The 15,298-nt window shown below is 41.9% G+C and overlaps 1 protein-coding gene across 1 annotated transcript in view; it reads right to left on the reverse strand.

Annotated features, from left to right (window-relative positions):
• Positions 1 to 15,298, reverse strand: part of nipblb (NIPBL cohesin loading factor b) — a 437,039-nt gene that overhangs the window by 253,371 nt on the left and 168,370 nt on the right. Inside the window, exons 16-17 of the mRNA XM_048594301.1 lie at positions 8,853 to 8,956; positions 6,400 to 6,486 (exon numbers count right to left, since the gene is read on the reverse strand). Of these exons, the coding sequence (XP_048450258.1) occupies positions 6,400 to 6,486; positions 8,853 to 8,956 (191 nt within the window). The remainder of the gene's footprint in view (positions 1 to 6,399; positions 6,487 to 8,852; positions 8,957 to 15,298) is intronic.

Here is a 15,298-nt window from a genome sequence, read left to right on the forward strand (position 1 = left end):
TATGTGTGGAGCCAGAGGAAATGGGCGAGGTATTAAATGAGTACTTTGCGTCAGTATTCACCATAGAGAAGGACTTGGTGGATGAGGAGTCTGGGGAAGAGTGTGTAAATAGTTTGGGGTCATGGTGAGATCATAAGGGAGGAGATATTGGGCGTTGTGAAAAACATTAAGGTAGACAAGTCCCCAGAGCCTAATGGGATATACCCCAGAATACTGAGAGAGGCAAGGGAGGAAATTGCTGGGGCCTTGAGGGAAATCCTTGTATTCTCACTGGCTACAGGGGAGGTCCCAAAGGATTGGAGAATAGCCAGTATGTTCCTTTGTTTAAGAAGGCTGGCAAGGATAATCCAGCTAATTGCAGGCTGGTGAGCCTTACATCAGTGGTAAGGAAATTATTGGAAAGGATCCCTCGAGACCGGATTTATTCCCACTTGGAAATCAGTGGGCATATTAGCGAGAGGCAACATGGCTTTGTGAAGGGGACGTCGTGTCTTACTAATTTGGTTGAGTTTTTTGAGGAAGTGACGGAGATGATCAATGACTGTAGGGCAGTGGATGTTGTCTACATGGACTTCAGTAAGGCCTTTGACAAGGTCCCTCATGGCAGGCTGATATAGAAGGTAAAGTTGCACGGGGTCAGAGGTGAGCTTGCAAGATGGATAAAAAACTGGCTCAGTCATAGAAGCCAGAGGGTAGCAGTGGAAGGGTGTGTTTCTGAATGGAGGGCTGTGACTAATGGCGTTCCTCACGGATCAGTGTAGGCACCTTTACTATTTGTACAGAAAAATGATTTGGAGGAAAATGTAACTGGTCTGATTAGTAAGTTTGCCGATGACACAAGGATTGGTGGAATTGTGGATAGCGACGAGGACCGTCAAAAGGATACAGCTGGATATAGATCGGTTGGTGACTTGGGCAGAGAGATGGCATTTGCAGTTTAATGCGGAAAGATGCGAATTAACGCATTTTGGAAAGTCTAATCCAGATGGAAAATATACAGTAAATGACAGAACCCTTAAGAGCGCTGATAGGCAGAGGGATCTGGGTGTACAGGTACACAGGTCACTGAAAGTGGCAACACAGGTGGAGAAGGTACTCAACAAGGCATACGGCATGCTTGCCTTCAATGGCCGGGGCACTGAGTTTAAAAACTGGCAGGTAATGTTGCAGCTTTATAGAACCTTAGTTAGGCTGCATTTGGAATGTTATGTTCAATTCTGGTCGCCACACTACCAGAAGGATGTGGTGGCTTTGGAGAGGGTACAGAAAAGATTTACTAGGATATTGCCTGGTTGGGGGGCATTAGATATGAGAAGAGGTTGGAGAAACTTGGGTTGTTCTCACTGGAATGACAGAGGTTGAGGGACAACCTGATAGAGGTCTACAAGATTATGAAGGGCACGGACAGAGTGGACAGTCAGAAGTTTTTTCCCAGGGTGGAAGAGTCAGTTACCAGGGGCCATAGGTTTAAGGTGCAAGGGGCAAGGTTTACAGGTGATGTATGATGTAATACTTTTATACAGAGGGTGGTGGGTACCTGGAACTCACTGGCGGGGGAGATAGTGGAAGCAGGAACGATAGTGACTTTTAAAGGGCATCTTGACAAATACATAAATAGGATGGGAAGAGAGGGATACGGTCCCTGGAAGGGTAGGGGGTTTCAGTTGTGATGGGCAGCATGTCGGTGCAGGTTTGGAGGGCCGAAGGGCCTATTCCTGTGCTGTAATTGTCTTTGTTTTTTGAGCAAGGTTTTTGAATAAGGCCCCACATAGCAGACTGGTAGCAAAGTTGAGTGCCCATGGCATCCAAAGAAATTTGGCAGATTGGATTCACAATTGGCTGAGTGGCAAGAAGAGGAGAGTGATGGCAGGCTGGTGTTTTCCTGACTGGAGGTCTGTGTCCAGTGGGGCCCCACGGGGGTCAGTGTTCGGGTCCTGGCTGTTTGTGTGGTTTATATAAATGATTTAGACTGGAGTGTAGGAGTCAATACAAAAATTGTTGGGGCGATAAATAGTGATTGTAAACAAGCTGATCAGATGGGTTGATCAGTGGCCAAGTGGAATTAAATCTGGGAGCATGTGAGGTGATGCACATGGGCTATATAAACAAGGCAAGGAATACAAGGTGAGTGGTAGGACCCTAGGAAACACTGAGGATCAGAGAGGCCTTGGTGTGTACGTCTACTGGTCCCTTAAGATATCAAGACAGCCGAATAAAGTGTTCAAGAAGGCATACGGTATACTTGCCTTTATCAGTCAAGACACGCTTTTACAGAAGGAAGGTGCTGCTGGAACTGTATAAAATGTTGGTTTGACCACAGCTAGGATTTTCTGTGCTGTTCCAGAATCCACATTATAGGTGGGATGTGATAGCATTGGACAGGGTGTGGAGGAGATTTACCAGGATGTTGACTGGGCTGGAGAGTTTCAGTTATGAAGAGAGATCAGAGAGACTGTAGTTGTTTTCCTTAGAGCAGAGGAGAGAGGTTCATGATTGAGATGTATAAAATTATGAGGGGCACAGATTGGGTAGACAGGAAGTAAACTTTTCCCTCAAATGAAGGATCAATGACTAGGCGGCATTGACTTAGAGGAGATGTAAGGAAAACTTTTGTTTTTAAAACCCAGAGAGTGGTGGGAATCAGCCTTGAATGCATTTAACGACCCAGCATCTACAGCCCTCTGCCATAAAGAATTCCGCAGATTTACGCACTCTGAAGAAATGCTCGCAGTCTTAAATGGGTGACCCCTTACTCTGAGATGATGCCCTCTGGTCCTAGATTTTCCCCATAAGCAGAAACAACATCTACACATCTATCCAGTCAAGCCCCCTAAGAATCTTGTGTGTTTCGATAAGGTCACCTCCCATTCTTCTCAACTCCTAAGAGTACGAGTCCAACCTCTTCTCAGTACAGTCCTTCCATATCTGGGATCAACTTAATGAACTTTCTCTACACTGCTCCCAATGCCAGTATACCTTTTCTCAGATATTCTAAGAGAAAATCAACGGATAAGGTTCAAGGTTACAAAAATAATAAAAAACACAACTAAAATCTCCTGTTATCTTAATCCCTGTGGCACTGAGAACTACAATACGAATGGACTTTGCAAATAAAAGGAAGTACAATCTGATCGCCATTACACAGACATGTCTGCAGAATGACAGGAACAAAAACAAAGTTGCTAGAAAAGCTCAACAGGTCTGGCAGCATCTGTGAAGGAAAAAAACAGAGTTAACGTTTTAGGTCTGGTGAAGCTTCCTCAGAACTGATGGTGACTGGGAAAACGTCAGTTTATATGCAGAGGGAGGTGGGTGGGGTAGGGAGTAAACAATAGGCTAGAGCCCAAAGAGAGAGAAAGGCAGTTGGACAGACAAAGTTGCTGCTAACCATCAGGCTGGGAGGATGAATAGTTAATGGGGACTGTTAGTGACTAACAACAGGGGGTGTGTAATGGCAGGCTATGTGGTAACAAGGCCTGGTGTGTGGGGTAAGGGGCTGGGACATGGGAGAGTTTAGGCCCTAAAATTATTAAACTCAAAACTGAGTCCAGAGGGCTGTACGGTCCCCATATGGAAAATGAGGTGTTGTTCCTCCAGCTTGCGTTGGGCTTCGCTGGAACACTGCAGCAAGCCAGAGGCAGAGATGTTGGCCAGGGAGCAAGGTGGTGTGTTAAAGTGGCAGGCAAGTGAAGTGCAGAATGACAGATTAGTAACTGAATATTGTGGAGTACATTGCATTTAGAAATGACGGGAAGCTAGGAAAAGTTAGAGGGACGGTTCTGTTAATTGATGACGATGTTAACGCGACAGAAAGATGACTCAAGTTTAGGGCATCAGGATATAGAAATTATTAAAGGCAAGTAGTCACTTGTGGGAGCGGCGTACAGACCCCCTAACAGTAAACAGACAGGAGAGTGGAATATAAAGAAAGAAATGGTGATATATTAAGAAGTGTGAAAATATAAAGACATCTGGATGTCCTTGTATACCAGTCAATTAAAGTAAATAGGCAAATGCATAATTAGAAATGCAAATGGTATACTGGCCTTTATTGCAAGAGGATTTGAGTTCACAAGTAGGGCTGTCTCACTGCAGTTACACAGAGCCTTGGTGAGACTGCACCCAGAATTGTGTGCAGTTTTGGACTCCTTCCTTAAGGAGGATATCCTTACCATACAGGGAGTGCAGTGAAGGTTCACTCAACTGATACTAGGGATGGCAGAATTGTTGTATAAGGAGAGAGTAGTTCAACTGGGTATTCAGTAGACTTTAGGAGGACAGAAGATCTGAGTGAAACACCCGACATTCTAAAGGGCTAAATCTCCTGGTTGGGGAGTCTAGAACAAGGGCTGACAGTGTCAGGATACAGCATAGACCATTCAGGACTGAAATAAGGAAATATTTCTTCACTTAAAGGGTGGTCAACCTGTCGAATTCACTGACTATGTTCAAGAAAGAGATCATTAACTCTTTAGATAATAAAGTATCAAGGACTATGGAGAGAAAGTGAAGTAGAAAATCAGACACGATCATACTAAATGGAACAGCAGGCTCAAATAGCCAAGTAGTCTATTCCTGCTTCTACCTTCTATGTAAATAATGGTAGCCTGTCAGAAAGATTGGACAATAACCATAAGGATTTTAACTTGCATTTGGGCTGGAAAAATCAGATATGCAAAGATAACCTAGAATGGAATTCATAGAGTGCTTTCAGGATAATTTATTCCAACAGTATGTCCTACAGTGCGCAAAGAACAGGTGATGCTAGATCTGATATTGTGCAAGAAAATCTTATAATGACCTAGTGAAAGCACCCTAGGTAGCAACAATCATAACATTATTAAATTTTCCATTCAGTTTGAGGGAGAGGGGAGTGGAACAGCTGAATGGTCTCTTGTACTGTAGCTAGCTCTATCAAGTCTCTCCATTCCTTGTCCAAGAAGAATATTCCCAACTTCTGAAATGTTTCTATACAACTGAAGTTTCGCACCGATAAAACCATGCTGATGAATTCCTTCTACACTCTAATGTCTTTACATCCTTCCTAAAGTGCAGTGCAAGAATTGGATGTTATGGTCTAGCAGAAGCAGAATCACTGTTTCACAGGGGTTTAACATAATCTCCTTGCTCTTGTCCTCTATGCCTCTGTTGATAAATCACCCACGATTCATTAGCTGAAAGTACAAGAACCAGATGACACAGTTAAGGTATTAACCAACAGAGGTAAGAAGGTTCAAAGGAAGAACTTCTTTTAAGCAGCAAGTGGCTATGACCTAAAACTTGCTGCCCATGAGGACAATGAAACAAGAGACAACCAATAATATTAAAAAGAAATTGGATCATCACCAGACGGAAATAAACTTACAGGAGTATGAGGTTGAAGTGAAGAAATCAAACCGACTGGGTTGAATTTGTGAAGAACTGGCACAGTTTTAATGGTGTGAATAGTCTCCATTGGTGCAGCTATGATGCTTTTAAGTAGCTAAATTGTTGGCCCAAATCTTACTAAAAGTCAGCTTTAATCTTATTAAATGGTGGAGCCATCTAAAGGGCCTATGGCCAATGTCTGCTCTTATTTCCGGTCAAGAATTGCATGGGCGCATCATATTTGATGTTGGCAATGATGGTGCATGAGATTGGGAAGAGAACTTTAAGGAGGAAGCTTGTGGGCAAAGAAGTTAAACATGGAAAACAGAATCCAGAGTTTTCTTTACACTCTAGGATGGTTACAGAGTATGAGCGTTTTAGCAGAAAAGCTATGAAGATGACTCATCTCGTAATTGAAACATTAACACTTGAAGGTCATGAAGACAGGTCCCTTACTACAGGAGACAAGGACAGCACAGAACAAGAAATTTATTAGCAACAATGGCACAGCTGATGATGATGTTATGACTGGAAACATCAGTAACTATGGCAAACGGTAAGTGGGTGAAAAGCTAGACTAGATAACCCCAAGAGACTAGGCTCCGTTTTGTTTAAAAAAGTTTCAGAACTTCTCATTTATACTCAATTGAAGGCCACAAGTTTCCGATGCTGTGTTTACTACTGACCCCTAGCTGTCCTAAGGTGAAAGTGATGGGCCACAACCTCTTAATCCACTAAGTAACGACTGGTTTACATTGAAGCTAGGCATCCTCTGAGATCATTAAAGATCAAGATAAAACGCTTAAGTGAGTTTACAAGTATGCTGGACTGGGGAGTAGTATTCATGACTTCATAAAATAAATCATCTGTGATTTTCTAAGTCATTTATTTGCAGTACCAGCCCACAAACATGTAGAGTTACATTACTTAATATTGGAATAGAAAACATTTGAGACCAGTACTACATTATCTTATAAAAGAACTTAATCATCTTACCACTGAAAAGATGCACACACATGCTTTAAAACTCACATGGTTGAACAAAGTGGAAAGCTTGGCCCCATCCTGTATGTTCTTTTCCAAAATACTTAGCACCTTCACCATCTTGTCTGTTGGAAGCTGTAAATAGGGAAAAAAGTGCAAAATGCCTAAGGGCAATATTTTGGAAGAAATATAACTCCAATAGCAGCTATAAATAATGAAAAGAGAAGATAAATGATCAGACTATACTACCTGGTGTACACATGGTGACCCAGAACCAAACTTTCCTTCATACAGCAATTTCTGAGAACAGTGGTGTTTAAAAAAAACTGGTACCCAGTGATGTAAATTTTCTTCCCCTACTCACACTCTCTGTGCATCACATTAGAAATGACAGCATAAAGTTCCAGGTATATTCAAAATCCCCATGGTTGGGCTAGGTAAGCGCTAGGGCGTTAGCCATCAGACTAATGCCAGACTCAAAGTTGGCCACTAGGTGTGTCTGTCTGTTATGGACAGCTCGAAGCTTCCATAGAATTGGCATCAATTATCCTTCACCTAGCAATAACTTTCCATGAAGAATCAATGTGTGCTTTAAGTAAAATTAGAACTTTTCTTGGTTGAACATGAATTGGAAACATTCCTGAGGCATCACGATTTTACTACAGTGCAGCATTTGTGCAGTACTGGACAGTGGTCCAAATGAAGGAGACATCTTTAGAATATAATCACTTCCAGGCACTTGGCAGCCCTTGTACATCAATATCAAATAACAAGTATATCCTTCAGTTGGACTGTCAACCCACTGTCTGATATACAGAGGTGGAATTTGTTGGGAATACATATTTATACTTAAAGGCAATGTGAAAATTGAGAGATACAGAATGGTTTTAAAGTTTTCTGGATTAAATGGAGCTTTATCAAGGAGTGAGGGGAACAGTTGGATGTGCGCCACCTGCTGTTTACAGAAAAATCAAGTGACTTTGGAGAAAACAGCCAACAGTTTTCAAGGAGATAGAGGTTTTACTGCCTGAATTATTAGAAAATATGGTGCTGAAAACATGGACGCCGATATGCTAATGGTTGCCTAGCAACCCTTACTAAACAGAATTTCGTTTCACAGAAGCAAGTAAATAAGCTTCAAACCTCTCGCCTAAAATCCTATTCTCAGTAAAAATTCTGGGAATGTGACAAGAGCTTCTAAATGTTGGATTTTTTGTAAATTCACAAACAGGATGTAGGCATCACTTGCTGGGTCAGCAATTATTGCCCATGCCTAGTTGCCTTTGAAAAGATGATGGGGAGTTGCTTTCTTGAACCGCTGCAGTCCATTTGCTGTAGATAGGCCCATAATATCCAAGTCAGGCTGCTGAGTGGCTTGGAGGGGAACTTGCAAGTGGTGCTGTTCGCATGCATTATTTGCCCTTGTCCTTCTAGATCGACAGGGTCATGGGTTTAGTAAGTGTGGTCTAAGCATCTTTTGTAAATTTCTACAGTGCATCTCATAGGTAGTACATACTGCTTTTACTGACTGTGGTGGTGGGGAGAGTGGATATCTGTGATGTGGTCAACCAGGCTGTTTTATGCTGGATGGTGGCAAGATTCCCAAGAGTTGTTGGAGCTGCACCCATACAGGCAAGTGGGGAGTATTCCATTGCATTCCTGGCTTGTGCCTTGTAAAGAACAGACTGGCTTTGGGAACCTATACTGCGAGTTACTCGCTGCAGTATGCAGAGCCTCTGACTGGTTTTTGTGACCAATCTACCTATATGGTGAGTCCAAACTATATGGAGTTTCTGGTCAATAGTAACCTACAGGATGTTGATAGTGGGGATTCAGTGATGGTGAAGCCACCAAATGTCGAGGGCCAGTGTTCAACTGTCTCTTATTGGAGGTGGCCATTGCCTTCCATTGTGTGTTATGAATGAATTCGGATGTTACTTATTCCTGATTGCTTTGTAAATACTGAAAGGACTATGACCATTTTTCAACGACTTGAATCCAGGTTGATCTAAATCAGCACTGGACATCTACCATCAGTCTACCATCGTCGGCGATTCAGTTGCATCCAGAGGAAATCCAGCGGTTATGAAAAGCCATTCGTTGACCCTGTATCAACTCTTGGCCAACCTGGATGGGTGGGGGAGTATATTTTCTCCTCTTGCCTTAAAATACAGCTTTGCAAAAATTTGACTTTTGCGTTGCGTGTGTGTTTAAGATTAAGGGGACTAGCTTTAATTCTATATGTTAGCTTAGATGTTAAACAACGTTGGCCTCTTGCTTTAAGGGCAAGTTGTGTTTGTATTTAACAGACTATTTTAAATTTATCAAAGAAAATCTAATTCTAGATAGCAGGACAAAAGACACAATTGGCCATTTTGGAAATTTAATCAACGCATTTACACACTGCAACTGGTGGAGTAGTGGGGATTGATCATCAGTGCATTTCTTCCGTCAGTCATCTCAAAACTTTCCTTCCAAGACTTTAAGAATATTGTACATACCCGGTCCATGATGCCCATAGCTTTGATCTTGGCAGATTCGCTGCTCAATTCGTTGAGCTGTTGTTTGCCTAACAACAACTCCTGAGGTAACTCATCATCTTCACCTATGGAAAGAATGGCAATCATGCTGACATAAAGCAACTGTCAATTATACTTGCAATATCCTAAACCAATTTCCGTAAGTGTCTTGGCCAGCACACACTTCACCTGATTCTTATCCAGCTTCTAACTGTGACCCTTGCTACAGCAAGGTGGTGATTGCAAATTAGTTCATAAATGTCTAGAATAGGACTTCATTAACTTACTTCCTCACTACTTGTTTTCCTTTTTATGATCGATTTCATCTAGCTTCTACCCCACCTCAATATATTCCACATATCTGCTTTCCCCCACCTATTTAATTAAGTTAATATTCTCCAATTTCCAGCTTAGGCTCTACCCAACTAAGTTAGCCAGATCAATTGGTATCAATGCACCAGAGGTCTCAACCGATGTCAAAACTAACAGTTCCCTTCCCATTCATCCTCTCAATAAAATTAACGTAGGTAAAACATCAATAACGAGGAAATTAATGGAATTAAAAAGAGCGACAATACCCTGGGACCTGGCCGTCTCCATCCGAAGGAGTTAAAGAAATTAAGGTAGTCATTATAGATGCCCTAATTACAATCTTTTGGAGTTCCCGAGATATAGGAATTATCTCCTCTGGACCAGGAAATTGCACATCACATCACTCCACTTTAAGGGCAGAAGAGAAAAACCAGGGAATTACAGACCAGTTAGCCCAACATCTGTGGTGGGGAAATTGTTGCTGTCTATAATCAAGGGTAGAGTAACTAAACATCTCAAAAATTTTCAGTTAATCAGGGAAAGACAGCAGGAATTCATGACGGCTAAGTCATGCCTGACAAGCCTCACTGAATTTTTTGAACAGGTGACTAAGGTTGTGGACAGGGGAATGCCCGTGGTTGTTGTTTATATGGACTTCCAGAAGGCATTAGATGAAGTCCCACTTAAGAGACTATTGACTGAAGTAGTAGGCTATGGATTTGAGGGCAAATTACTGACATGGCTGGGAAATTGGTTGAGTGGTAGGTGCCAGAAAGTAGGAAAAATGGGCAGGTACTCAAATTGCCAGAATGTAATAAGTGGTCAGATCTGTGCTAGAGCCTCAATTATTCACCTTATTTATTGACAACTTAGATGATGGCAATAGAAAGGCATAGATCCAAATTTGTTGATGACAAAAGTTAGGTGGCATTACAGAAAGTGTAGATATTGCATAAAATTACAAAAGGGATATTGATTGACTAGGTAAATGGAAAAAACTGCATCAGCTGGAATTCAATGTAACCAAGTGAGAAGTTATCCATTTTGGACCAAAATAAAGGATAGAATACGGTATTTTCTAGATGGTATGAAGTTAAACACAGTCGATGTCCAAAGAAACTTGGAGGTTCTGGTGCACTGATCGTTAAAATGCCATAAACAGGTGCAGAAACTAATCAAGGTGGCTAATGAAATGCTGGCCTTTAGATCGAGAGGAACGGAGCATAAGGCCATAGAAGTCACACAGCAGCTGTACAATTTGGAAGTACTGAGAGTTGATTTGGGCTCCACATCTTAAGAAGGACGTATCAGCTTTGGAGGGAATACAGCATAGGTTTACGAGAAAGATACCTAGGCATCAGAGGAAATGTTATATGAGGTTGTTGACTTACTTGCCAAGCTCGCTTGTTTTTGTTCAGACATTTCGTCACCATGCTAGGAGACATCATCAATGGAGTCTCCGATGATGTGATGTTATTCTAATCTGCTTAGAATTTATACTGTCTGGTCCATTATGGTGAGTACTGTCATTTCCAGTTTTGATCTGTATGGGTTTATATATGGGGTCCAATTCTATATATCTGTTGATTGAAGTATGGGTGGAGAACCATGTCTCCAGGAATTCCTGTGTGTGTCTATATTTGACTTGGGCTACTATGGTTATTTTGTCCCAGTTAAACTGATGGCCTTCATTGTCTGAATGTACTGATATTAACGAGAGTTCATCATGCCGTTTTGCTGATAGCTGATTTTCGTGTATTCTGATGGCTAGTTTCCTTCCTGTCTGTCCAATGTAATGTTTGTGGAAGTTGTTGCATGGTATTTTGTAAACCATGTTGGTTTTGCACGTTGTGGGAATGGGGTCTTTAATCCTTGTGAGCGTGTGGTCGTAGAGTGGCTGTGGGTTTGTGGGCCACCATGATTCCTGGCGGTCTTAGGAGTCTTGTTGTCAGTTCCAATATGTTCTTAATGTAGGGCAGTGCGGTCAGTGTGTTAGGTCGTACTGTGTCCCTCCTGTTGTTGTCTGTTTTGTAAGCATCGGTGGATGAAGCTGTAGGGATATCAGTTTAAAGCAAGGATTTTGTACAAGTGTTCTTCCTCTTCCCGGTGTAGTTCTGGGGTGTTGCAGTGCATCTTGGCCCGTTTAAATAGTGTCCTAATGCAGCTTTGTCTGTGGGCGTTGGGGTGGTTGTTGTGGGAGTTGAGGATTTGATCTGTATGGGTTGCTTTTCTGTACACTGAGGTTTGGAACTCCCCAGTTGTCAATCGCTCTACTTTAACATCCAGAAGCGAAAGTTCTTGTGAATTTAATCCCTGTGAATACGCTGATGATGAGGTGGTTGGTCTCTTCTAATTTGTTGCATTTAATGACAAATGTGTTGTTATGTACTGGATCCACAGTGTAGGTTGCATGTGGGGGGAAGGCGGTGTGTTGTTGTCTTTGCATGACTGCTTCTGCGATGAGTCCTGAGATGGGTGACCCCTGAGATGGTGTACCGCTGATCTGTTTGTATATCTGACCATTAAAAGATAAAGTGTGTGGTGAGGCAGAGGTCTAGTAATTTAAGTAGGTTGTCATTGCTCGTGGAACTGCTGGTCTGCATTGCTGTTTCCTCTAGTAATGTGGCCACTGTTTCTTTCGCTAGTGGGATGTCAACTGATGTGAATAAAGCTGTGACATCAAAGGATACATAATCTCGTCATCACTGATTTTTATGTTCTTGAGGTTATCAAGGAAATCTTGGATTGAGTGGATAGAATGAGGTGACCCGTCTATTAGGTGTTTCAGTCTCTGTTGTAGGTCCTTGGCCAGTTTGTGTGAAGGTGTGCCTGGTAGGGAAACAATGGGTCTGAGAGGGATGTCTGGTTTACGTACTTTAGGCAGTCCATAGAAGTGGAGGGTGTTTGTGCCTTCTGGTTTCATTCTCATGAAGTCTGTCTTGGTTATCTGCCCTGCATTCATTAGTTGCTTCAGTGTCAGGGTGATCCTATTACCTAGCTGCGATGTTAGGTCTATTGCCACTTGTTGGTAAGTGGTTGTATCTGCAAGCAATGTCTGTGCTTTCTTAACATAGTCTGGTTTGTTCATAAAGACAGTCATGCACCTTTTTATCTGCTGGTAAAATTATGATGTTCTTGGCTTTGAAAGTTGTCTTGGGGAAGTCGGAGTGTTGCAGTATGTCCTGTGTAGCATGGTGACAAAATGTCTGAACAAAAACAAGCCAGCTCAGCGAGCAGATCAACAACCTCAACCACAACCCAAGCTACAGATCTTTGTCAAAACTTTGAAAAGAAATTATACAAATTCGACTTGTTTTCTCTAGAATTTCACAGGTTAAGGCCTGATTTGATCGAAGTCTTCAAGGAAAGGGCTATCGTCAGCAAACACTCACGAACACGTAGGAGTGTCCACCCTGGAAATTGTGTCACTGGTCACTGGTTCTGAGGGCCCTTGCATGGCTGACACGCCAGATCCTAGAACTGCATCTCTGACCACGTTTGGCAAGTGTTTCTGGGAGATGGATCCTTTTCCTTAAGATTGTTGGCAAACCTTTCTCTGGTTCAATTTTCCATACTTCCTCTTGCCAACACGCATTCTTGAAGAATTGTGCCCCTTCAAGTCATATTGTTCTGAACAAGAGTCTGCCAGGCATTAACATCAATACTGCATTTCTTGAGGGAAGCCTTCAGTGAGTCTTTTAAATACTTTCCTTGCCCTCCTCTCATTTGGGCACCTTCCTGGAGCTCAGTGAAGATCATCTGCTTTGACAGATGAAACTCAAACATCTTAAGCACATGACCAGCACAGGTGGAGCTAGTTTCAGATGATCATTGCCTTGATCCTGGCACTGATAGCTCTTTCAGGGAGGCTGATGTCCTCCAAGCTGATATGAGGAATCTGTCTCAAACAGGATTGATGGTAAGCCTCAAGTGTCTTGAGGCGGTATCTATATATAGTCCACGTTTTGGAGCCATATAGAGCTATTACCATTGGTGAGGTTTTAAACTAATATGGTAGGGGGATGGGGACCAAAGTATAGGCTTAGATGGATCACATCCAGGCCAGGAGAAGGAAGGTAGAACATGAGCGATGTAGTCAGCAACTCGGAAAGACAAAAGAAACGAAGAGTAAAAAGCATCCAGCAAAGGAAGTTGATAGGGTTGAGCTGTTTATAGTTCAATGAAAGAGTATTACAAACAAGGCAGGTGAACTAAGGGCACAAAAAAAAGACACACAGCAACATGGTGCTCTTGCTGTAATGGAAACCTGGTTAAAGAAGGGGCAAAATCAGCAGCTCAATATCCCTGGATATAACGTTTTCAGGCAGGGTAAAGTAGATGTCAAAAAAAAAAGGAATCAATTACAGTTGTGAGAAGGACGATATATTGAACAGGTTAACAAATGAGCCCTTACGAGTTGAGCTTAGGAAGAATTTTTTTTTTTCCTTTATTCATTCACAGCATGAGGGTGGCGCTAGCCAGGCAGCATTTATTGCCTGTCCCTAACTGCCCAGAGGACAATTAAGAGTCAACCACATTGCTGGGGGTCTAGAGTCACAAGTAGGCCAAACCAGGTAATAAAGGCAGTTTCCTTCCCTAAAGGTCATTATAGTGAACTAGGTGGGTTTTTCCAACAATCGACAATGGAATCACGGTCATCATTAGATTCTTAATTCCAGATATTTATTGAATTCAAATTCCACCATCTGCTGTGGTGGGATTCGTACCTGGATCCCCAGAATGTTATCTGGGTCTCTGGATTAACAGTCCAGCGATAATACCACTAGGCCAATGCCTCCCCTAAAAAAGGAGCAGTCAAACTACTAGACATATACTACAGATCCTCAAATAGCAACAGGGAGATATGTAGACAAATGTCTTTCTGTCGAATAAGACAGTGCTAATAGTAGGAGACTTTAACTATTCCAGTATTAACTGGGTTTCAATCAGAATAAGGGGCATTGAGGGTGAAAAATTCATGTACTGCATCCAGTGAATTTTTAAAAAAAATAATATGACAAGTCCAGTGAGACATAATTCTGGATTTAGTTTTGGAAAATGAAGATGGGCAAGGGGTAAAGTGACAGTGGGTGACCATATCGGGGATCATGACCACAATTTGGTTAGATTTAGTATTATTATGGAAAAGATCAGAGATAAATCAGGAGGAAAAGTTTTAAACTGAGGAAAGGCGAATTTTCCGAATGAGAATTGATTTGGCTCAGTTAGACTGGACAGGACTGCTAAAGGATAAACCAGTGCGAGGCACTAAGAAGTGAGATCCTTAGGGCACAAAGCAGACATCCCCTCCAAAAATAAGAATGGTACTGCCAAATCTAGAACCCCATGGTTATCTCAAAAAACAGAGGAGGATTAAACAAGAAAAGAAAGCTTATGATAGTCACAAAAAAACTCAACACTGCAGATAACCTAGAGGAGTATAGGAAGTACAGGCATCAAGTAAAAAAGAAATAAGGTAATCAAAAAGAGGGCATGAAAAATTATTAAGATAAAGGAAAACCCAAACATGTTTTACTAGTATATAAACAGCAAAAGTTAAGGAAAAAGTGGAACCTATCAGAGATGAGGAGAACTTGTTTGAAGATGCAGAGGATATGGGAAGAATTTTAAATTAATTTTTCATCTCCATATCCACAATGGAAAGGGATGATGTGGATATGACAATCCAAGAGGAGCACTATGAAATAGTAGACAAAATAACTACAATAAGAGGGGAAGTGAGAGAGGAGTTGGAATCCTTGAAATTGGACAAGTCGCCAAGGCCGGATTGGTTGTTCCCTCGGATGTTGAGGGGGGTCAAGGAGGAAACGTTAGAGTATTATTTTCCAATCCTCACTAGACACAGGAAGGATGAGATCTGGAGGAATGCAAATGTGATTCTGTTGTTTAAAAGCAGTCCAAAGGAAATGTCCATTATTGGCCCATTAGTCTTACTTTGATGGTGGGCATATTGTTAGAATAAATCCTGAAAGATGAGATAAACTGTCACTTAGAAAAGCATGGACTACTCAGGGATAGTCAGCATGGCTTTAAGGGAATGTCATGCCTTACAAATTTGATTGAGTTCTTTGAGGAAGTGACAAGGAGGATCAAGG

This window comes from Rhincodon typus, chromosome 3, assembly GCF_021869965.1.
Source record: "Rhincodon typus isolate 14 chromosome 3, sRhiTyp1.1, whole genome shotgun sequence".
Classification (NCBI taxonomy): domain Eukaryota; kingdom Metazoa; phylum Chordata; class Chondrichthyes; order Orectolobiformes; family Rhincodontidae; genus Rhincodon; species Rhincodon typus.